Source organism: Erythrolamprus reginae, chromosome 6, assembly GCF_031021105.1.
Source record: "Erythrolamprus reginae isolate rEryReg1 chromosome 6, rEryReg1.hap1, whole genome shotgun sequence".
Lineage (NCBI taxonomy): Eukaryota > Metazoa > Chordata > Lepidosauria > Squamata > Dipsadidae > Erythrolamprus > Erythrolamprus reginae.
The window spans coordinates 56,325,625-56,350,952 of NC_091955.1; the positions used below are offsets into that span (position 1 = coordinate 56,325,625).

General features: G+C 38.9%; 1 protein-coding gene across 1 annotated transcript in view; it reads right to left on the minus strand.

Annotated features, from left to right (window-relative positions):
* Positions 1-1,340: 1,340 nt before the first annotated feature.
* Positions 1,341-25,328, minus strand: part of DCN (decorin) — a 37,988-nt gene continuing 14,000 nt past the window's right edge. Inside the window, exons 4-8 of the mRNA XM_070755817.1 lie at positions 13,896-14,109; positions 10,495-10,608; positions 8,525-8,618; positions 6,031-6,169; positions 1,341-2,994 (exon numbers count right to left, since the gene is read on the minus strand). Of these exons, the coding sequence (XP_070611918.1) occupies positions 2,800-2,994; positions 6,031-6,169; positions 8,525-8,618; positions 10,495-10,608; positions 13,896-14,109 (756 nt within the window). The 3' untranslated portion in view covers positions 1,341-2,799. The remainder of the gene's footprint in view (positions 2,995-6,030; positions 6,170-8,524; positions 8,619-10,494; positions 10,609-13,895; positions 14,110-25,328) is intronic.

The window sequence follows — 25,328 nt, forward strand, 5'->3', positions numbered from 1 at the left end:
TATTCAACTATAATTTCTTCATTACATTTCCCTTTATCCCTTCTTCTTACTATCTGCCTTTGATAACAACAGATGCATATACATTACCCTCTCGAAGATAATTCTTCGTGCATTTGGTGAAGAAGCTATAGTGAAAATTCATGACACAGTATTTAGGGTACTATAAGATTTTCCATTATTTTTCCATATATTTTGATACCCCTCAATTCGGTCATATAAAGGGGTTTCTCTGTATAATTTAATGTTAGATTAAAATCTAACATTTTGTACAAGCAAAAGTAAGAGTTGTTATTTTTACACTCCCCTCATAATACTGAATTTTGTCTTTCAATAAATGTATTTATTAATTTATGAACAATGATATTGTATATACACTGTTCAAAATAATAAAGGGAACACTTAAAAAACAGAATATAACTTCAAGTAAATCAAACCTCTGTGAAATCAAACTGTCCACGTAGGAAGCACCACTGATTGACAGTCAATATCACATGCTGTTGTACAAATGGAATATTGTGCAAATGAACTATTCAATGAGAATATTTCATTCATTCAGATCTAGATGTGTTAGTTGAGTGCCCCCCCCCTTTTTGAGCAGTATACTATGTGAGTGGTGTAGTGGGAAAATAATAATAGGGGGAAAATGTTCACCTCAAAAAGTTGAGAATTCAGTCTTGGTAGTGGCAGATGTTTTTCTTCTATGGAACAAAGAAAAAAAAATCTACTGCGAACTCCACATGGCATCAGGAAGGGCATCCAGCCAAATCTAATCTAAATTAAGGGACCGCCTTCTGCCGCATGAGTCCCAGCCTTCTGCCACACGAGTCCCAGCGACCAGTGACCAGTTAGGTCATAAAAGGGGAACGTTTTTTATATTGCATATTCTATATAAGAGAATTGTGGTGGCCTAGAAATTGAGCTCTCAACTCATAATCAGAAAGCTGTGAGTTTGATCCTAGTGACATATTTTTCTGTCTGGGCCCAGAGAAAATATCTGCTGTGAGCTCCACATAGGTGTTAGGAAGGACATCCAGCCAGGAAGGACATCCAGCCATTAAACACTCATCCCCACTCAGTCTCCTTGACTCCAGTCTAATGCAAGGAATTACATGGTTTTTAAAATTTTAAAAATCTATATTTTTCATATATTACTATATGTTATAATCCAGGTTTTGACTTTAGCTATTTCGTTTCATGAAACTCTGCATCCAGGCTATATAATAACAAACTAGATTCAACTATTTTGAATAGCACTAGAAAATAATTGTTAATCTGTGCCTTTATAATAGGTTCGTTTCTGCTGCTTGAATGGCAAAGCCTATATAACACACACCAGGATCTGGAGTTTGCTAGTACTGTTTAATATAAAACATACATACATTGAAAATACTGTATTTTGAACAATTAAGAGGTATCCAAACTTTTCTTTAATGTGTCTTGTTGAAAGAAATACAGTTGAATTTGGAAATAGGTTTCCCAGAAATGTATAGCCATTTTTTATATTCTTGCTACTACATAAAACCAGTTATAGTGATGTAAAAAACCTTTGCTTTCAAATGTGTTTTAAAATAATATTTTTAGATAATGTTCTTCTACGCCTGGCCACTTGATAGTCCCTTGAAAGTCTAGATATTGTTGAGCAAATAATCTGAACATTTCTTTATATTACATTTGAAAACAGTGTTAAAATTCAAATTAGTTAAAGTGGATGAATATCCACTATTGCATTTAAGAGCAATTTATTAATGAAGTATGCCAATACTGCTTAATTTATACATATTTGCAGATTTACTGGTCACAACCCACATAGTAATTTCTCAAATACACCCAAATTAATAAGAATTTTGTTTGAATATTTTTATCAGATTATGAACAGGAGCAGTCATTGTGGAACAAAGAGAAATAAATTGCACCTTGAAAACATTAACTTTGTGACCTAGAAGGTATGGATGAGAATGGAGCATTGGAGAATGAAGCAGTAATTTGTGGATGTGCCCAAGTCTTTCCCTGATGCTAAATGATAAAGGCAAGATTACCTAGTGTTTATTGTACATTCAATTATATAGTAAAAGTTCCTAGTGACTTTCATTACAAAATGGGTGAGGCACCACCATCTCCATTCCATTGGGACATAAAAATATCAGTAGCCATTGCTGCCATATTCAAGAAAAAGCCAGGATCGTGAATATATTTTGAGCCTGTAGAATATTTTCCTAATTTTATATAAATTATCTGGGAAGATTTTAACATAAAATCATAGAAAAGAAAATAGGTATATATTAAAATAGCATTTTAATCCAAAAATATTAACAAGAGCAACATTTTTTATATTGCTTATTTGATTATCTGATATTTTGATACCTACACTTATGATTTAAATTTTAAACAGATGGGAGTTTATTAACATGTGATTGGTTATTTTTTTTAAAGAAAAGTATGCCTTATTATTTTCTGCTCCAAATAATTATTTGTGTAGCTGTAGAGGAAAACTGTGCTTTATAATATTTCTAATTATGAAATGCTTGACCAATTTTTACCCCAATTTTCATGCACAATGGAATGTTGAAAAAATGTCTGATGTGCTCACCTAACTATATCATTTGTTGTTGATGAAACGAAAAGCAAAATCCCCCCCCCCCAAGTAAATTCACTTATTTTTCTCTGGAAATTATCTCATGTGACTTTTACAAATATAATAATCTCCATTCTGCAGTTAAGTCTCCAATATCAGGGTTTAATAGTTACCAGCAATTTTAAAAAGCAACAGGTACGTATTTAAGTGGAAGCACTTTTGTGCATTTATTTGTAGTTTCCAAGTTGTATTACAGATCGTACATAGATGCATCGGAAAGCAGATGGCTGAATTTCCCAGAATTGCACAGGGTTACTAAACAGGCTCACTCCTGAATAAGTAGCTTTTTTGCTATTGTATCCAAGAGGACAGAAATCATTAGGACCAATGGCAGCAATTTTGTTGCTGTGAAGGTAGACAACCTGAAAATAAATAAAAAAACATAGAAATAAAACTGTTTTGTTGTAGTCAATTGTAAAAAGGAAAAATTAATATATAAGAATATCTAAATGTTTCAGCCAAAATACTTTTCGACTTTTATCCACTCTCATTGGAAACAAAGGACTATAAACACATGTAATCAATTTATTTCTATGGGATAACAAGGAAATTTCAGTGCCTTATTGTTAGCATGGGAAAAGAGAATGGAATGTTAAGAGAGAGCTAATTTGCATATTGGTTTGTATATCAATTTTTGGCAGTTGGAAGATGGAATTCCATGGAATTCGTATGCTGACTGTTGGTGAATCTGTATCATAGTGAGCAAATGTAGAGAGAAATATATCCATACTGTTAAGTTTGTTTATTTTTGTAAATATGAAACCAGTTCAATGAGAAAAGAAGAAATAAAAGCATAAAATTTATATTGGAGTCATTGTATCATGTACTCAATATACGTTGTAGCATGGTTCTGCTATGAAGAGACTCTGCTGGATGAAATGAAGAAGATCACTTAAAACCATAAATCACATAGAAATCCAATACTTTCCTTGCTGTTTGTTATTTCCATATATTTGTACACCCTAAATACAGTGATGCGTCTACTTAAGAACACCTTTACTTAAGAACTTTTCTAGATAAAAACCAGGTGTTCAAAAAAAATTTGTCTCTACTTAAGAACTATTTTCTACTTAAGAACCCGAGCCCAGAAAAATTTCCCAGGAAATTTGAGAGCGTCACGAACTCCTAGCCAGTTTCCTGCCATTCCCCCTTTAATCCCGGCCATCTGGGCTGCTAGAGGAGGCTTTGGCAATCCAGAGTGAACAAAGCATTTTCCTATGTCTGCGCACTTGGACAGGGAATAAACCTCTGCCAGCGTCCATAGAAAAGAAACACTCCCTTCGCTCTGGGCAGCCGAGGAGTCACAACAGCGAAGGAATGGTGCCGGCTACAAAGCGAGCAAGTGAGAGGAGAGGGGAGCCCTTCAGCATGGTAAGGAAGAGGCAGCAGGTAGCAGCAGCAGCAGCCAATGTATGGGAGACTGTGTATGGAAGGCAGTCTCACACTGGGTGTAGTGGAGGTGCGTGCTCCTCACCGCCTCAGCGTCCCTCTTTTTTTTTAATCCTTAAATTTTTTGATTTTTTTTTATTCTCCTCACCTCACCTTCTTCCTTCCACAGTGACTCTTCTCCTCCTCTTCTTCCTTCTCCTCCTCCCACCCAAATTCCAAGTTTTTATTTCTTTCCTAATGGGTTTTCATGCATTATTTGCTTTTACATTGATTCCTATGGGAAAATTTGCTTCTACGTAAGAACATTACTATTTAAGAACCTGGTCATGGAATGAATTAATTTCTTAAGTAGAGGTTCCACAAACTAATTGAATATTTAAGATACATAAATTTCTGATGCTAGACTTTAGCAGGTACAAGATATTAAACAAGGAGTTCTAATTACAGATATTTGCTATCCTTCTGCAGAAAACAGGAATCTGAAAATCTTCATTAATTAATGTTGAAAGTAATAGATTATTCTTTCATTATGGTTTTTTTTTGGGGGGGATAACTACAATATTGAAATAACTGTGCTATTTTTATAATTAGTGTTGGGCGAACCCATCGAAGTTCGGGTTCAGCGAGTTTGGCCGAACTTGGCGGCAGAGTTTGGGTAAGTTCATTGAACCCGAACCTGAACCCATACCCGAACCCCAACATGTATGGCCCCACCCTCCCGTCTTCTGCCAAAGCAGCCCGCTGCTGCCTGTCTCCTTTTATTTCTTACGGAGAAGGCTCGGACGCCACAGCCATGCCTCCTCCTTTAATTTATTTTGCCACCGCACATGTGATCATGTTAGTTTCCCCTGTGAAAAAGCAGAAGATGGAGTTGGAGGTGGAGCAGCTCAAGCAACACACCACCATGGTGGCCAAAGACCGTGGTGGCAAGAAGGTAGGCTGCCCAGGGTTGATGGGATTTCCCTACCTCGGGAATGGCGCTGCAAGCAAAAGGAGGCAGGGAATCCCATTTGCTTACCACCCCCGCTGGGATTCCCAGGTCGGGGCTTTGATGTCATGGAGATTCCTTCCTGTCCGGGGCTGAAATGGGGGAGTTGAGGAGGAAAAAAAGCCATGGGCAGATGGAGACAGCAGCCAGGCTGAGGTCGCCTGGAGGGGGCAAAGATGGTGGTGGTGGGGTTGTGGCAATATTGTGTGCTGAAGGGACAACTGGCCAGCCAGAGCCCTCCCCGCCTCCCCCTCCCAGCCATGGCCCACTTGAAGCTGTCAGCCGGGATTCTGAAGTGCTGGGGGGGAGGTGTCAGGCTCCATCAAGTGGGCAATGGCCAGGAGGGAAAGGCGGGGAGGGCTCTGGCTGGCCGGTCATCCCTTCAGTGTACAAGATGGCCATGACACCACCACCACTGCCGCCGTTGCCCCCTCCAGGTGACCTCAACCTGGCTGCTGTCCCCATCTGCCCGTGGCTTTATTTCCTCCTTAACTCCCCCATTTTGGCCCTGGCCAGGAAGGAATCTCCATGATGTCAAAGCCCCGACCTGGGAATCCCAGCAGAGGTGGCAAGCAAATGGGATACCCCACCTCCTTTTGCTTGCAGCTCCATTCCCGAGGCAGGGAAATATTTATAGTCAGAGAGTTTCAAAATGCTAAGTGTCATGTTTTGTATTCAGGAAATTAATATTTTATGTTTTCTTTATGAATACATTAAGTTAATATTATTGTGTGTTTATTCTAAACTCTGAGGTTAAGGTTCCTGTATAAACCCCTATTCAAATACTTATCATGAACCCAGACTTTCTTCCAGATTTTCTGTTATATTTACCATCTTCAAACCATTGTTTTCTATCAACACTTGCATTATCATGTTATTACAATGGCAATTACTCAGTTTGTCATTCTGTAGTCAAAATGCAGCATTTTGCACTTGTCTTTTTCAGGCCAAGATACCTCTCCAATATTTTATCTGTGAGTATAACAATATTTATCGTTATCCTCCTTAGGATATACTTTACCTGTATGTATTTGTGTTCTCCTAGTCCAGCAGGTACTTTGGCCAAATCATTGTTGTCTAAATGGAGTTCTCTCAAATGTGGCACATTGGTTAAAGATCCATTTTCCACACTAGCAATGCGATTATAACTGAGGCCAAGCCTATAAGGAGAAAAACATTATGCCAACTATGCTGTAGTAAAAGTTCGTTTCTGTATGTTCATTAAACATAATTTAACACCTTGATTTCTTGTGATTTCATTTGTATTCTATGCATATATTCTATATGCTGTTTAATATATTTAATAATAATACAATGGTTTTGATAAAATGATAACAGTATGAATTTTGATGCTAATGATCTGCTTTATTTAATTAATATGGATACTTTTTTGAGAGAGAGATTGGTTCTTTTTTGTACAAGGTGAATATTATTTTATCGAGGAAAGATTACATGATTAAGGATGGAGTAATTCCTGATTTGATATTTATTGAGTTAGCAATGATCCTAATTTATGAAATAATGTTTAAATGGAAAATGTGAAGATTTACCATATGAAAGTCTGAATTAATCAATTAATTTGGAATGATGATTTTAATCTATGAGATAATGTTTAAATGAAAAATTTAAAAATTTATTATATGAAAGTTTGAACTGATTAATTGTTTTGGAATAATACATAAACTCCTGATTATTAAGAAAATCTGATATTTATAATGAAAATTAATACAATATAATATGCTTGACTATATGTCTAAAGGCTGAGTATAGGTTTTTTGTTATGATAAATGAAGGAATCAGAAAAATAGACATTGAGGAAATACGGGGGCTGGGCAGCAGGCCTAAAAGGAAAAGCCTTGAGAAATAAACAACTATTTTGGAATGATAAACTATAGTGATTAACAGTAGGAGTTATTGCTGGATTAATTTGACAGTGAACCCAGAAGACAAAACTAGATTTTTTTTTTACTGGAGGTAGCTTTCTTCCTGGACATTATATACCTAGTATAATAGATTTATTTTAAGTTTTATGGTTGAAATGTTATAAACAACAAGAATTCTCTTTGGAGGGGAATTAAATTCCTTAAATTTGATTATGCAACACTAGTTGGTAAATATAAAATGGAAAGGTTAAAGAAGGTGGAAGAGAAAATAGAAAGGAAGGAAGAGAAGGAGAGAGAGGTAGAGGAGGAGTGAAGAAGTAAGTAGGGAGAAGAGATGACGAAAGAAGGAGAGGAGCCTGAGAAAGAATAAAAGGAGCAGATTGGGGTAGGTTATGAAAATAATAGATAAAGAAGGGGATTCCTGAATAATGGATAATAATGTGTATCTATATATATGCTTTTTTGTAACACTGGAAGATACATATACATGTAATTTTGTTTTGTGAAGGTGGAGAAAAATAAAAAAAACTTTTGCTAAAAAAAGTACCAAAATCATCACCATCACAGTTAGACATATACTTATAAAACAACTTTAAAATGAACAGCTTTCAAATGGTAATCAACTGGGGAAATGATGTTCCAAATGGTGGGTATGGTGATAGAAAAGGCTTTTGTGTCAAATCCCATCATGTTGTCATTTCATCCAAAATTAAATTTTATTTATTTATTTATTTGTCAAGTACTATACAAACTTATTTGTCAAGTGCTATACAAATATATAACATTTATATACATGATATTGGTACTAATAATAGAGAAACATCAGGACAGGACAGACCGTACGATAGGCACGGTGCACTTATGCACGCCCCTTATCATGATCATTGTGTAAAGAGTTGTTGTCTTGGGTAACATCTGTGAAAAAAATTCAGATGCTCAGGTATGAAAATGTGCTGCTCAATCACTATACTTTTCCGCACACATCGGGAAAAAAATTAGAGGGAACGTTGCATGTAGGGCTTATATATATATACACACATATGCACATATACACACACACAAGCGTGCACGTGCACACACACACACACTTTTTTTTTAGTATAAGCTGCACCTTTTTATCCCCCAAAAGAGGATGAAAACTTGGGTATGTCTTATATACTGAATGGAGCCCTACCCACCCAGCCCTCCCACCTTTTGGCATCTGCTTCCCAGCAATTTACCTCCTTGCAGCAAACAGCCCAGAGTCTGCTTAGCACAAGTAACTGATTATCTTCCTCCTGACTAGCAGCTGATTGGAGCTGCAAGCAGGTCCACATGCTAAAATGAAAGTGAAAATAAAGCTGCAAGGAGGCAAATTGCTGGGAGAGAGAGGCAGAGGCAGAATTAATATACTACCATAATTTCTTCAATTCTTTGCTATTTCTATGGGTCAGATACACATGCACAGAAATACACAGCGAACAGTGTATATCATCTGTGCTGTTTGCTGTTTGCTGTAAGGCAAATTGCTGGGAGGCAGAAGCAGATTTTTTTTCCCCTTGTTCCCCCCCCACCCAAAAAAAACCCTAAGGTGCATCTTATACTCCATGCATCCTATATTCAGAAAAATACAGTATATATTAAAAATCATACTTAGCCAAATTGGGAAGTTCACTTAAACTATCTGCATCAATTTTGCTGATTTTGTTGCCATCAAGGTGAAGTTCTGTCAGAGATACAGGAAAACCTAAAAAAATTTAAAAAGTGTGTTTATGGATATATGTTGCATACAACAGCACAGTTCCTAGGAATATTTTTTTTTTAATTTATGCATCATGTGACAATGATGAAAAACATTTTTGCAGTTTAACTAACAGCACTGGATCTCTTACATACAAATTACTTACATACAAATTATTAAACTCATTTGCCATTTCTTATTATAATACAGTCATACAACAAGAAAGTCCTACTGAAATTCAATTACTTTTTCCATTTAAAAAATCTCAAAGAATTATAGCAGAAGTATTAATGATTTTTGGATTAACTCTTCACCATGTCTTTACTGCAATTTACATATTCTCTTGTTTGGATGTGCAAGGATTCTTCCATGATTTCTATTGTTTAAGAAGATTGAATTTTGGAAAGTATTGCATCAATCTTAGAATGTTTAATTTGCTAGAATGCTTAATTAATTTGCTGTGTCAGGTCTTACATACCACATGAGGAATAAATATGTGGAACTACAGAAATACAAATTAAGTTGGTAAACACTGAAAACTGAATACTATCAATAGAAGAACAAGACTGTGAGATTGATGCGCCACCCCTCAACCAATCGGTGCCTCGCGCACTGATCTGACATCACTGCGGTCCCTGGTGCTGACGTGGGGCCAGAGGCTCCGCCCACAATGGCGGCCTCCTTCTCCTGCCCACGCCGCAAACACCGCCGGCTTGGTAAGTCGCCAACGGCCCTTGGCAAGAATCACAGAGACTGAAATTAGCATATCTTTCCTTTCCCAATAAACTGAAAGACGTACATTTGATTCTTGCAGTAACAGTAAATATCTCCGGGACTGCCTTCTGCCACACGAATCCCAGCGACCAGTTAGGTCCCACAGAGTTGGCCTTCTCCGGGTCCCGTCAACTAAACAATGTCGTTTGGCGGGACCCAGGGGAAGAGCCTTCTCTGTGGCGGCCCCGACCCTTTGGAATCAACTCCCCCCAGATATCAGAGTTGCCCCCACCCTCCTAGCCTTTCGTAAGCTCCTTAAAACCCACCTCTGTCGTCAGGCATGGGGGAATTGACATGTTCCTTCCCCCTAGGCTTATAAAATTTATGTATGGTATGCTAGTGTGTATGATTGGTTTTAACTTGTGGTGTTTTAAAATTAATTTAAATATTGGATTTGTTTACATTGTATGGCGATTGCTGTGAGCCGCCCCGAGTCTGCGGAGAGGGGCAGCATACAAATCTGATTAATAAAAATAAATAAATAAAAACACATCCATTTAACAAATAATTCTGCAAGAAAGACTTGAAACTAATTTAGCGCCTTTCTTTTCCTTTGTTCCATTTGGAATTGGATCTGCAATTAATGTATTCATAACAAATACACATAGACTAGAAATGTGTATACTGAAAAGATTCTGAGAAGTTGTAAAGAAGTTGTAAAGAAGTTCTTATTGCATACATCCCTTCTATGGAATTCCAGTCTGTCAGCTAAGGTACTCTATTTAATAGACATTATTTGCATCTGTGTATTCCTTTATCTGATGCCATAATGGTAAATGGCAACCATTTTTTGATTCGGAGGATAGAAAAAAGTTGTATAAAGATAATAAATTCAAAAGATTAGCAAAATAAAAAGTTGAATGCACATGTCCTTTATATTAGTAGCAATTTCCCTTAAATTGAAAATTAAAAATATCCAAATACCAATTTAAGGTATTACTAAGATTAAATTGCATTTATCCTAATTTCAGAACATTAAAATTTTCTCACACGATGTATTCCTTATATTTAGACATAAAATATTTAATATATATTTTAAAACAAAACATAAACAACAAGATACTTGAATGCTGATGCTTTGCATAACCTCTAAAAACAGTGGTTTTACCTTTAGGAATAGTAGTTATATCTGTGTCTGAAATACGGATGTAAGAGAGTTTCTTCATTCCTAGAAAGGCTCCATTTTCAATCCCTGAGCTTTTTAATGGATTGGTGCCCAATTCTAAAACAAATTAGCAAAAAATTAAAACAAACAAACAGTATACTAGTTATAGAATCACCATCATCAAGTTATGTAATATATTAAATCTAACTTGTCTAGTTAATTTTTCTATATACAAGGAAAACCAATTCAGTTAATTGTTGCATCTCTTTAAAATTATTCTTGATTTTGAAGGAAATTGATAAAAGGCAATAGGATAAAAGGCCATCTATCAAAATTTTGTTTACCTGACAGTATACTCTGATTTTTTTATATATATATGTGAAATATTATACAGTGATCTCTCGGTTAGCGCGGGGGTTACGTTCCAGGACCTCCCGCGCTAACCGATTTCCGCGTTATACTGGATGCGGAAGTAAAAACCACCATCTGCGCATGTGCGCCATTTTTTTCATGGCCGCACATGCGCAGATGGTGGAGTTTGCGTGTGGGCGGCGGGGAAGACCAAGGGAAGATTCCTTCAGCCGCCCAACAGCTGATCTGCTCCGCAGCGCGGAAGCAGCGAGGAGCCGAAGATGGGGTAAAGGCAAAGGGGAAACCCCATCTTCGGCTCCTCGCTGCTGCCGCGCTGCGGAGCGGATCAGGTGTTGGGCGGCTGAAGGAACCTTCCCTTGGTCTTCCCGCCGCCCAGGCAAAGGGGAAAGATCGCTTGCCGCTTTGCAGCTTGGAGCCTTGCTTCGCCTCCTTCGCTGCAATAGGCAAGCGGCAAGCGATCTTGAGAAAGAGAGAGAAAGGAGGGCGACTTGCCAGTCCACGCCCCCCTGGATGAACAGCCTCGCATGGCCCCAGCGCCGGGCTCCGCTGTTGCCTCCGCCCCCATTCAGCTCTGCAGCTGAGAGGCCTTCCCGGCAGAGCCCTCCCCAACAGCTCCCGCCGCCAGCGCAACAAAGAAAAGAAAAAAAAATCCCCAAAAGAGGCAGGCACAAAGCGGGGGCACAAGGGGAGCTGCCCGGCAGAGGTTGCTTTTTTTCTTCTCGTGGGCAAGTGGAGGGGGGGAGAGAGAAGGGAGGAAGAGAGTGTGAGAGAGGAAGAAAGAGAGAGAGAAATGATAGAAAAAAGGGGAGAAAAAAGAGAAATGAGAAAATGATTGAAGCATAGTGACAGGAAAGAAAGAGAAAGAGACAGAGAAGTGACTCTTGGTGATGACGTATGACGTCATCGGGTGGGAAAAACCGTGGTATAGCAAAAAAACCGCGGACTTATTTTTTAATTAATATTTTTTGAAAAACCGCGTTGCAGCGTTTCGCGCTAATCGAGAACGCGCAAATCGAGGGATCACTGTATTATATATGTGAAATAATAAATAGAAGCTTATTGGCAAGCCTAAAAAGCAAAATAGTTTTATTTGATCTAAAATATCTATCAATTATCTATCAAGCCAGAGCAGGCTGCTGATATTAATATTTAGGGCTCTAAGTAATTTGGAACCAGAAGAACTGATCGACAGTCCCTCCAGCTGCCAGGCAGAAAGATTGCTTAGATTGCAATTGCATTTTGTGGTTGCTCCAAATGCTTAAAATATATCTAAGGCAACAATGAATTTTTGGGTTTTTTATTTATCATTAGGCCATTTTTAAATGCAGTCCTTCATCCAGGCCTTCCTTTTACGAAAGCTATTAAAATGTTCCAGTGATTGGTTGTGCCAATCATTTCTGTGATTTTTATTCACCTCTTTTTAAATGGAATATGTTATTTTTCTATATTTGCAAAGACTTCAATCTTTATAATAATAGAAAATGGTAAACAAAAACATTAAACAAGGAAATAAATAATATTTTCAGAACACTTCCTTTAATTTTTTTAATCTATTACCTTAACAATTTAAATTTTACTAGCAAAATAAAATATTATTTCCCTGCAGTTTCCTCAGCTTCTTCAATTGGTAGATAATTTAATGCTGTGATTGGTTGAGTCCTCTACCTTTGTTTCTTTTCCAGCCAGTGAGAAAAACTGTCAGAAATTGCTTTCCTTAGCATGTGATATAGAGAAGTTGAGTGAATGTGCAGAACTGCTTTTGCTGTGACCAGTCACTAGGGCTGGAAGGAATTAAATTGGCAGAAACATCTTGAAATATGTAATGGTTACATTTGGGATAAATTAATTGGCAACCTATAGCAAATCCATATTAATCTGTTCCATATAAAATATTGTTTTTCCTATTTATTTAACCACAGGTGTGTTGCTCTTTCAAAACATGACAAGTCATGTATTTGAAAAAAACGTAATTAGATTAGATTAGATTTATTGGATTTACAGTATATGCTTTGCTTTGCTAATGCTTTTAAAATGTAATATTTATTATATGGGTGTATATAAAGAGTTGTGTAATTCTTGAATGATAATTTGCATAGCGTACGTAGACATTATGTGAACATATGTCTCTGCAGAAGGTGCCAACTTCCTGTCCACCTCAAGCCAAACTGGCCAGTGAAGAGTAGGAGCCAGTGATTGGGAGAGAAGGGCATGCCTGTGGCATCCAAATGTGATCACTGGAAGCAGAGGAGAACTCTGCCCTGAGTGCATGATAGCAAGTTTCATCAAGGAACGTATGTATACTAAATGTTTCAGGAGAACAGGGAAAGTGTTGCTTCAAAACCATAAAAGGAATATTCTTCCAAGGTAGATTGAGATTGTATAAAAGTTGTAAGCATGAACATCATTTAAAATGTTTAGTTGGTTATTCTTGACATTTATATCTCAATGCAAACCAAAATGTCTGTTGGTAATAGAATTCAATCAGTGATGGGCTACAAGCAAGAATGCTAAATTGCGCTCGCTGCCGCTGCTTGCAAATTCTTGCGGGACCAGCACGATTTTGCTGCTGCACCTATGGAGGTAGCAAAATTGCACCCATGTTTCAGTGAGTTTTTTCCAGCAGCTCCGTGCACAATTTTGGTACCTTCATAGGTGCAGCAGCAAAATTGTGCTGGTCCGTCAAGAACTTATGAGCCGCAGCAGCAAGTGCAATTTAGCATTCCGGCTCATAGCCCACCACTGAATTCAATGTATGATACAATAACCATCAGTTTAATGACCTCAGCATGAATCATAGTACACATCTCATATATTAAAACGTTTCTCATTTTTCAATGCTATTAATTGTGACATATTTATTTAATTCTCTTTAATTTACCTTAATATTAATTAAGGTGATATTAATTTACCTTAATATTCCAATGAAGAAGCTCTAATGAAGTTTGGATTTCTTAAAATCTCAACATTATTTTCCATTTTACCTATTAATAAGTTCCTCTTATAAACTTTTATTTATAAGTAGTGTTGCATACCTATGACAATCATATTATTCAGTCCACTGAAGGCAGATTTCTTTAATTTGACAATATCATTTTCATGTGCACGCAGTTCCTGCAAACTTTTTGGCATGTTTTCTGGAAGTTCCTTCAATTTGTTTTTGGAAAGATAAAGTCTCTCCAGTTTCTTGAGTGGAGAAAAGGCTCCAGGACTGATTTTGCTGATTTTGTTGTTAACAAGTATCAATGCCTGAATAGTAAAGTAGGACAGTTGTTAATGCCAGACAGGAAACATATTATCAGAAGCAAGATTATAAACATTCACCAGAATGCTTGTATGCTAATCTCCCAATGTCCTGTTTTGAATTTTATTTTTGAAGTACATGTTGGCAGTCCTACATTTAAGCAGTCAGTATTTATATGAGTGCAAAATGAAATGTGGTTTGGCTGAAATTTTAAAATAACTGCCAAACAGAGTGGGAGAAATACTTGGATTAAGACTGTGGCAGAAGGGAAGTAACTTTAACTCTGCCTTGACACTGCCTCTATCACAATCACTTCAATGTTCAAAATTTCAATGAAAGAAGGATACAAAATCTGCTGAGAAATATTATTTAACTTTTCAAATGGGATGAGAGCTCAATTTCAATTATAGCTCACTTAATAAGAACTCTGAAAGCTAAGGGCACATCCAGATAATCAGTCTTTTTAATCCTTCTATATTTATTTTTTTTAAAGTAAAGATAAGGGTTATTCCCCGTGAAACTGTGTTTGACTCTAAGGGGTGGTGTTCATCTCCATTTCTTAGCAGAGTGAGCCAGTATTGTATGATGATATCTCCATTGTCATGTAGCCAGCATGACTATACAATGAGGGACACGGAATGCTGCTACCTTCCCACCAAAGTGGTCATATTTATTTATTTGCATTTGCAAGCTTTCAAACTGCTACATGGGCAGAAACTAGGGGCACATAATAGGAGTACATCCTGTGATGTGGCACTCAGTCTCGAACTTTTCCAGCTGACAAGCTTAGTATCTTTAGCCTCCGAGCCATCACATCCCCTTCCATTTTAAAACACACCTAAAATTGAACCAGATTCATTGGACTCCCCCCCCCCCAAAAAAAATAGCCAGTGGTGATATCCTATCAGCCTAGAAACTCATTGCTATAGGATTGGTGATGCTGTGGAAGCTTGAGGTGAAAGAGAGCATCATTATATTTTCAAATATATTTCAGATATTTGATTGGTTGGGCCTGTGGGAAACAGAGAAGAGTGACTTGAACAGGGATATCTGAGCCAAAGGGGAAGAGACATACTTCTTTGTACAGAGTGGTGGTTTATTTCATTTCTCTTCCTTCGAACTGTGGGGGAAGAAAAACTGCTGAAAGTAGAGTGCTCCCCCTGTGTAATATGTAATAGCTAGCCATTTTGTGAATGCTGATATGCCAGCTAATAAAGGCATTTCGGACATCTTTCTCATTCATTTATCCAATAATTTAACTAACAATTGAAATAGATCACAATAAGTCACAAAGACAAGCCCCTGGTGACAATTTGAATCTTAGTTACTAATATCGGCTCAAAGCTGGATCATCTAAGTCAGTCTCTCTCTCTCTTTACACAATGAATGTTAACATGGCTGAATTAGGTTTTATATTGAGAACCAAATGTATACAAAATATTTTAGACTAATTACAATTTTTCAGTGATAAAACAAAATGTTTCTATACAGTCCATTAAGGCTAGAATGAAAGTGCTTTTGCAGTTGAAATACAAATATATTACACAAATATTCAGTTGAAAGAAATTCAGAATTCAAGTCCTAATAGCAGAAATTAATCTATTTGTGCACTTCTACTTTTCCCTAGTGAACAGTGTAAATAATATTCTTACACAATTAGGGTGTTTCCTTGGGCACAGCTTTTTATTACTTCTACCCCTCAATCACTTAAAAATGCTTGAAGTTGAAATTTGATCAACTTAATTTCTGCTAGTTTGGAAACATTGAGAAGAGCTAGAACACACGATGTCTGAATTGTTTTTACCCTCTAGAAAACTAATAGGAATATTTAAAATTGGGTCTCAACGGCTCTGGACAATTACTGGAGCAACAGCTTGTTCTCTCAACACAAAAATGCACAATATGATTACATAAATTGTGACTGCACAAACTTCTTTTTTTCAGGTATAAACTATATAGTTGGTAAAATGCCTGGCTGGTGACTTACCTCCCTGGCCCGGATTTGCAGCAGGGCCAGGGAGACGCAGCTCCCGGCGTAGCCGCCATTTTGGAAGATTTCACAAGGTCCCGGCCCTGCTGGTAATCGGCCTAGTCCGATGACGTTGCCAGGGGCGGAGCCTGCCAGCCCTATAAAAGGGGCTGTGCAGGATCGGGGCTTCCTTTTCACCCCTGACAACGAGCAGACGAACACCCGCCCACCCTCCCTATCTTTCAGTGTGCTACTGGGGTCACCCTTAGGGGGGCAAATAGGAATTTTTGGTGGTCTCAGTATTTTCTGCAACCGTTTTTTTTTGCCTATTCCACACTGTGGTGTGGGATGGATGGTTAGCGGGTTCTTCGCTCCCCGTTTAGTTTTAATTGGCTTACCTCTGGTCATTGGGTTGGCAGGTTAGGGGCGGAAATTGGGTGGTGTATAGCAACTGCGTGTTCTCCATTGGGCATCTTTGAGGATGATTGGCAGACTCTCTCCAAGGGCTCATGGTGCCTTTAAATTGATCTGAGCAATTGGGGAGAACCTGCCTTTGGGTCTCGTCCATTTCTATCCCCTTTAAGGGGTTGGACGGTGAGACCTCCCACATGCATTGCATGGCTGGGATCAAGGTGAAGGCACGGCCACTTCACCTGTATCAGCATGGAGCTACGCCCATATGTTGCCCCGGAAGTTTTTATAACATCATTTCAACCCCAGAAGTAATTCGGTTGACCTCTGCGGGTCCATGTTAGGTTGAATTCATGATAATTTAATTAATAAAAATGACCCAGTTTTAAATCCAGCTCTGTGTCCGCGTCGTTATTCCGCCTCTGCTGCAAAACAAAAACAAACAAAAATCCACCACTTCCATAACAATGTTATATTATGAAAGCACCTTTTTATTTTGAAATGTCTCAGCTAATGGAATGTTGAAAGAATAACATAGAAGCATTTTTGTTAACCCGATATTTCACAATAGCTTGAACAATGTAGATTGCAGTAAGAATCTGTATGAGGAGGGAAATAATGGTCTACTTGACTCAGGTGAAAATGCATTATCCACATCTTCTCCTTGGTTGGATAGATTTATCTTACAGAATTATCCAGTAGGTGCCAAAATTATTCTAAACCCTAGGTTTCAGCATCTTGGTTTTATATTGATCCCTTCCTGTAATATCTATGCATTTAAATAACTGTCCTCCTTATACTTTGCTTATTTCAAATTTTCTTGCATCTTTTCCAGTCTCTTTATCCACAAGAGAATTTGTTGCATAATTATCTTCCTTCAACCTTCTTTCTTGTTTCAGCCCTAGGGAAATCTGTCCTTCATAGCTAGGGCTGAAAGACAAATCTCATAAGAACATAAGAAGAGCCATGCTTAATCGGGCCAAAGCCCATAAAGTCCAGCATTCTGTATCACACAGTGACCCACCAATTGTACATGGGGATCTTGAGCAGAAAGAGAAGGCAAAACCCTCCCTTCTCCAAACAGGTTTCAGATAAATTTGACAGAAGATTCACAGACCTCACTTGATTACTTTAGAATCTATGTTCCAAATAAGAATGAAACATCAAGTCCATCAGTTGATTTCCCAGTATGGTCCAAAGACAACCGAAGCTTACATATTTATACTTCAAACTCTCTTGAATGAACGTATGCTTGTCAAGTGGCTTAGAAGCCTTGGGAAGCAATTGAGACATGTTTATATCCTAGGCCTGAGAAACTGCTGGCTTCTATATTATTCTTACAATAGAGCTGAATCCAGGAAACTTTTGTTCATAAAAAAGTCATTTTGTCCTATCACTCTTCCAAAAACAACCATTTGCAGACTTTGTCTCACATAAATAAATACTTTAAAGGATTTTAAATAAATACTTTAAATGAACTCTTGACTTTTAATTTTTAAAAAAAATAACAAATTAATCAAGGCAATATAGCAAACTATAAACTATAAACTATGAATATTGAACTCAACAAACATCCTGGCCTAGGGCCTGGAGGAAGATGTTTCACAGCTTTGGTAATGTCCAAGAAGGTCCAGGACATCTGGATCTTAGGGTGAGGAAAAATTCACAAACAGAATTACAGTGTTTCTCCTTAGAGCTAGATTGTTCTTTCTTTTATTTGCTTCTTGTCCTGCCTTCAGGTGCTTTGGAGAATAGGTTGGCCCTGCCTTCTTTGTGGCAGCTACTTAGATACTGGAACACTGCAATCATGTCACCCCAGTCCTTCTTTTCATTAAAGTAGATATGTCCAATTCCTTCAGCTGTTCATTGTATGTTTAGCCTCCAATCCCCTAATCATCTTTGTTTTTCTTCTCTTTACTCTTTCTCGCATCCTGACATCTTTATTTTATATTGTGGCAATCAAAACTGGATGCAATATTCCAGCTGTGGTCTTACGAGGCTGTTACAAAGTGGTACTAACACTTCACAGGATTGAATTGGTTTTTATGACAGTTGCAGCACAACTGATGGATCATATTTAAGTGATTGTTCATTAGGACTCTAAGATCTGTATTGCAGTTACTCCTATTGAGCCAGGTGCAATCTATTCTAGTATGCATTTTGGTTTTCCTTGCCTGAATGTAGAATCTGACTTTTCTCAGCATTGAATTTTATTTTGTTACATGGAGCCAGTGTTCGTGTCTATCGATGTCAGGAGTGAAACCCAGCAAGTTCTGACAGGTTCTGGAGAACTGGTAGTGGAAATTTTGAGTATTTCAGAGAACTGGCAAATAACACCTCTGGCTGGCCCCAGAGTGGGGTGAGAATGGTGGTTCTGAAATATCCTTCCTCCAGGAGTGGGGAGGAAATGGAGATTTTGCAGTATCGTTCCCCTGGATAGGGTTAGAATAAATATTTTGTAGTATCCTTCCCCTGAAACGCCCAGCAAGACACCACTCCCAGCAAGACACGCCCACAGAACTGGTAATTTAAAAAATGGATTTCATCACTGGTCGAGATCTATCCAATAAATAAATAAATAAATAAATATCTATATCTTGCGCTTATCTTCTGGAGTGTTGGCTATTCCTGCCATTTTGGTGCCACCAGAAAATTTGATGAGTTCCCCTCATCTAAATTATTGATGAAGATATTGAAAAGTGCTGAGCCTAAGTCAGAGTCCTGGGGTATATCACTGCTTACAATGTTAATGTAGTCCCATTAAGGATTACATGTTGAGTATAATTAATCAGGCAGTTAGGAATCCATTTGGTAGTGATGCTGTCTAATCCCCATTTTTCTATCTTATCAAATAGTAGTTTGTAGTCTACTTTATTAAATTCCTTAGAGCAGTTCTCTGGTCCACTGATTTTTCACTTTGTCAAAGAATGCAACAAGAGTGGTCTGGCATGATCTGTTTTTGACAAACCAATAGTTATGACTTCATTTTCCTCTAGCTAGAAAACAGATGGAAACAACTGAAAAATAAGAACAACCAATCATTCAACCCAAAATTCCATTATGGTCAATGACATCAAGATTTTAAAAATACAAAAATAATGACCATCTACAGCAAAAGCTCTGTATGAGTTGTATGAAACCTAAATGCTAAGACTTAAAAAAGTGAAGAAGAAAAATTAAATAAGGTACCAGAAACAGACAAACATATAAAATATAAGATACGAATATAATATTTAAAAGTAACAAAAAGGTTACACAATATCATCCCTACATGATTAGATTTCTTACAGAAATTCCTGCAGCAGAACTTCTCAGAAACAATTGATGATGAAAGAGTTCTGATCTGCAAGCAGGAACCAAACTTTGTCTCTCTCATGACAATTCTGCTTTTTTTAGGAGGTGATAAAGGCATGTCAACTAAAACTTAATGAAAAGGCAGTGGAAGAATATTGGAGAGGGGTTTTCGGGTTTATTTGGACCACAAGGAAATCAGTATTCAATGAGTTGGAAATCACTGAATAAAAACAACATATCAACAAAATCAACCAATCAGTAGCAGGATTTATTTATTTAACACATTTACATGGTCACCCATCTTCTAGCCAACTCTGACTGGCTCCAAAATGAATCCACTACTTTTGTTTCTCTAAATTTAGAAACTGTGACATAAATCTTGAGCTGTTATTTCTGCTTACCTATTTCCTCATTATACACCTGAGTATTAAGAGAACAGCTTTGAAATACTTAGGAAACAATACTATTTCATGGACAAGTTCACTTTTTTTTAATAGTAACCATTGTCATACAGCTGCAAAACATTTTTTTTCACTAAATCTTATTTGCAAGACTGGGGAAAAACAGATGGCTCCTCTATTTATGCTTTGATTTTTAGCCACTTGAAATTCTTTCACCATTAGTTATACACAAGATATCTGTAAAAGTAGCACATGTTAAAGAAAGGAACATTAATGAAAATAAAAATGTTCTACACAGCTCTGGGGGAAAAAGTGAGGAGAGAAAGTGTCTGCAAAAAGTGGAGAAACTGCCATTTTGAACAGTTTGTGTTGTAATGCATTCTGTCCCTGATGTATATAATTTCCTGTTCATCATGAGTGAAAACAGGAAGTATATTTTACAGATGGGTCTGTTGTGCATATCTAGATATGCATATGGTTTTAATTCTCAGTTCTAAGCAGCAATGGCCACATTTGGGAGAAGAAAAGGTCATGCACAGTTTAACAGCACTAGAAGGAGTGTCCCCCAACCTGCCATCCCCTCCAAAATTCATTTACCATGCATGTGAAGGTATAGGAATACTTTTCAGTCCAAGATAAAAAATTGCAAGAGCATTCACTGGCAGAGTAAAATCTAATCTTTTAAAAATACCAATTTCTGAACATTACTGAGCTTGGATTGTCTTATTTTCTACAATACAAATAAATACTGCTAAGCGACTTCTTTTTAAAAAATATAATAAAGAAAGAAAGAAGGAAGGAAGGAAGGAAGGAAAGAAAGAAAGAAAGAAAGAAAGAAAGAAAGAAAGAGGGCGGGAGGGCGGGAGGGCGGGAGGGCCTTCCCTCCCTTCCTCTCTCCGTCTTTCTTTCTAGGGAGGAAGGAAGGAGGAAGGAAGGAAGGAAGGAAGGAAGGAAGGAAGGAAGGAAGGAAGGAATGGGAAAGAAGCTGGACACTGATACCAACATGTTAATTAGACAAGTTATTTATTTATTTATTTATTTATTCATTCATTCATTCATTCATTCATTCATTCATTTATTATTCTTGCATGCCTCCCAACTCAGGGTGGCTTTCAATGAGCAAGAACAATACATAAAAACAATATAAAAACAGCATTAATACTGTTATCCTATCCTATATTGTAATCCTACCCTTTCCATTACATCACTCTCAATTAAAAGTGAATTGAACTGCATTTGCTTGTAGCAAGCTGCACTTTCCAAGTTGAAATCCATATGCTTTTTAAAAAATTGTTTAAGATCCTTGATCATGTAATGACAGTATCAATTACAAGTCAATCTGGACCAGTTTCAGAGAAATTATACATGGCTGACATATTAGTAGCTTAGTTCTATACAGCGGTGGGCTATGAGCCGGAATGCTAAATTGCGCTCACCGCGGCTCATAAGTTCTTGAGCGGCCAGTATGATTTTGCTGTTGCATCTGTGGAGGCAGCAAAATCGTGCATGGAGCTGCAGGTGCGCCCGTGTTTCGGCAAGATTTCTTTGCTTCCGTGCATGCCGAAACATGCTGATTTCAGAATGGTTCTATTCATATGTGATGTGAATGAAAAATTACTAAATTAGGTTTGTATTAGACTTGATGTATATCATCAGACACTATTGAATTGTTGTGATGCCCTGCCACATTGCTTCTTTAATATATTCTACGTCTAGGATCTAGGATTAGAATTTAGGACGTTCTGATAAGAATGACCTATTGTTCATATGAAACAGCTGTATAGGACATTCTGTGTTAATCATCCTTAGAAGCAATCCAAAGACTTGTGAAGCTTAAAGAATTTTAAATCAGGACTCTCTAAAGTTATTATTTGAACATTTAGGCAATAGTTGCCTAAATAATATAATGTTAAGCAACATAAATTGAACCAATGGATTAATATCCAACAGAAGGGAAATTAGTACCAATATAATGTAAGAACAAATAATATTAGAACAAATAATGTCAGAACAGACCTGTCAGAAAGACCAAGTCCAACATTCTGTTTTTTCATAGTAGTTAACCATGTGGTCACGGAAGATGTAGATGAAGAAATATCCCTTATCCACTATTGTTCCTTTGTAACTAATATTTGGAGGTCTGGTAACAGTAACCTTCTTAAAACCATGTATGCATACTAATAGCTATTAAAATCTTAATGGTAATGACTTCCCCAGATTAATTGTGAATAAGAGTTTTCCTTTCTATTTCCTTTCAATAAGATTTACTGGAAGAAGTCTTCTTCCAGAAAATCTTATTGAAAGGAAACATCAAGGAAAACTCTTATTCACAATTAATTTTGGAAGGGAAGAAGTTCTCCCTATCCTTTTTCAGGGCTTCTTAAAGAGATGGGGGACATAAATAGAAGTGTTTGCTATTGAACATTTATAATGTGTATGTACATTTAATTCTATGTTGTCTTTGGAGTCATGCAGGTAAGCATGATTTCTTAGAGTAAATACCAATAAAGTGATATAAAATCATCTATTAGCAGTACTGCTGTGATGCATGCATAGGATTAAGGTGCATTACCGTGTTTCCCCGAAAGTAAGACAGTGTCTTACTTTCTTTTTACCCCCAAAAGCCCCACTACGTCTTACTTTCGGGGTATGTCTTACATTGGAAAAAAATTGAAAGGGTCGTGTTCCCGAAGGCATCTCCCCAGAGTCCAGATGGGTAGCCGCGGGACAGGAGCCTCGTGAGCCCTTTTCCAAGTTCAACCTCAGGGCTCCAAGCGGCGTGCACGCATGGAGCCACAGACGCGTGTCAGGGAAGCGTGTGTCTGGAGGGGAGGAGCCGCTCTGCGCAGTTGGGAAGCCCCACCTGCCTGCCGGAAAGGAGGCGGGCGAAGGAGGGCGCAGCTCCGGCCGCTCGCCTCGGAGCTGGTCGGCCTCGCTGGCCGCTTGCAGCCGAGCCTCAGCAGGACTTGGTTGCTGGGACGAGCGCCTTCGCTGCAAGCCGCCACCCGCTCGGCTGGCTTCGGACCAGCGCCGTCCTTCGCTTTGCCAAGCCGGGGAAGAGGCGGTGGCGCTGCGGCGAGGCGAAGGCGAGGGGTGCGCGGGGAGCTTGGAAGCGACGTCATCGGGCTCCCCCCCGGCAATACCCCCGTGTTTCCCCAAAAGTAAGACATATGTCTTACTTTCGGGGTACGGCTTATATTAGCCGACCCCCCTGAAACCCCCGATACGTCTTACAATCGGGGGTGTCTTACTATCGGGGAAACAGGGTAGCTTTACCCAGTCACTATTACTGGCAAATACCAACTGAACACTTCTCTTTCTCCTCAGGAATTTCTTGAGAAAGAAAAATCCTATCATCAATGTATTGATGGCGTGGCATTCTTAAGATCCAGATAAACCTCAATTGACAGCTTTATGTAGATGTTAAATAGTTTAGACATTAAAAGAGCTATGCATGTGCCAAAGTATACTTGCCATGGAAACAAAAAGGCTTTTTCTTGGACAATGGCCATCTTCTGGAAACTTTAGCAGCCCTGAATTCCTAGATACACATTCCATGAAATTCCTTAGATTTAAAAATTGTCTTATTACCAAACATCAAATATTAGTGTTGCCACTGGCAATTGTAAATCTCTCTCTCTCTCTCTCTCTCTCTCTCACACACACACACACACACACACACACACAGACAGACAACATAGTGGTCTGTGATGGCAAACCTTTCTTTCCTCAGGTGCCGAAAGAATGTGGGTGTGAGCTATCACACATGTGCGAGTGCCCACATTCATAATTCAATGCCTGGGGAGGTTGAAAACAGCTTCCTCCTATCCCCTAGAGCAGCGTTTCCCAACCGGTGTGCCGCGGCACACTAGTGTGCCGCGAGACATGGCCAGGTGTGCCGCCAAGCTCCAGCTGGGTGGGGCGCTGCCGGTGCCGACCTGGAGCTCCCGCTCGCAGCTGTCCCCCGGCTCCTGCTCGATGCAGCGGTTTTCGGCGCTCTCCTGCTGGGCCCCAAAGAAGGAAGGCAGGAAGTAGAAGAGCTCCATTCTTCGCGCCTTTTTCCCGCCTTCCTTCTTTGGGGCCCAGCAGGAGAGCGCCGAAAACCGCGGCATTGAGCAGGAGCCGGGGGACAGCTGCGAGCGGGAGCCCCAGGACGGAAGTACCGGCAGCGCCCCGCCCAGATGGAGCTTCCCTGGCGTCGGCGGCAAGTGTCCTTTGTGGCCCGGCGGGAGGGCACTGGCGGTGGGAGCGCGGGGGTGTGTGGCTGCAGCGGCCGCAGGCAGTCGCGGGGAGATGGCGGCGGCGAGAGGGAGCTCCAGGCGGCGGCGAGAGGGAGCGCTCTCTCTCTCTCTCTCTCAGCTGACTGCAAGCGGGAGCCCTGACGGTGGCAGTTGGACGTGCTGCTGGACGTCGTACATGCTGGCGCTGCGGGCTTGGCATATACGGTGTCCAGCAGCACGTCCAGCTGCCACCGTCAGGGCTCCCGCTTGCAGTCAGCTGAGAGAGAGAGAGAAAGACAGAGAGACATATAAGAGAGGCACAGAGAGAGAGAAAGAGAGACATAGCAAGAGAGGCAGAGAAAGAGAGACAGAGCAAGAAAGAGAGGCAGAGAAAGAGAGAGAGAGAAAGATTGAGAGAAAGAGAGACATAGCAAGAGAGGCAGAGAGAGAAAAAGAAAGAGAGACATAGCAAGAGAAAAAGAGAGACTTATTTTATTTATTATTTATTTTTTTATTTATTACTTAGATTTGTATGCCGCCCCTCTCCGAAGACTCGGGGCGGCTTAGCAAGAGAGGCAGAGAGGCAGAGAGAGAGAGAAAGAGAAAGAAAGAAAGAGAGACATAGCAAGAGAGACAGAGAGAGAGAAAGAGAGAAAGAGAGAGAAAGAAAGAGAGATAGCAAGAGAGGCAAAGAGAAAGAAAGAGACATATAGCAAGACAGTGAAAGAGAGAGAGAGAGCAAGAGAGAGAGAAAAAAGCAAGAAAGAGATAGCAAGAGAGACAGAGAGACAGAGAGAGAGAGCAAGGGAGAGAGAAAGACATAGAGGAAGGGAAGGAGGGAGAGAGAAAGAGAGCAAAAAAGAGAGGAAGAAAGAAAGAGGGATGGAGAGAGAGAAAGAAGGGAAGGAAGGAAAAGAGAGAAAGAGGGA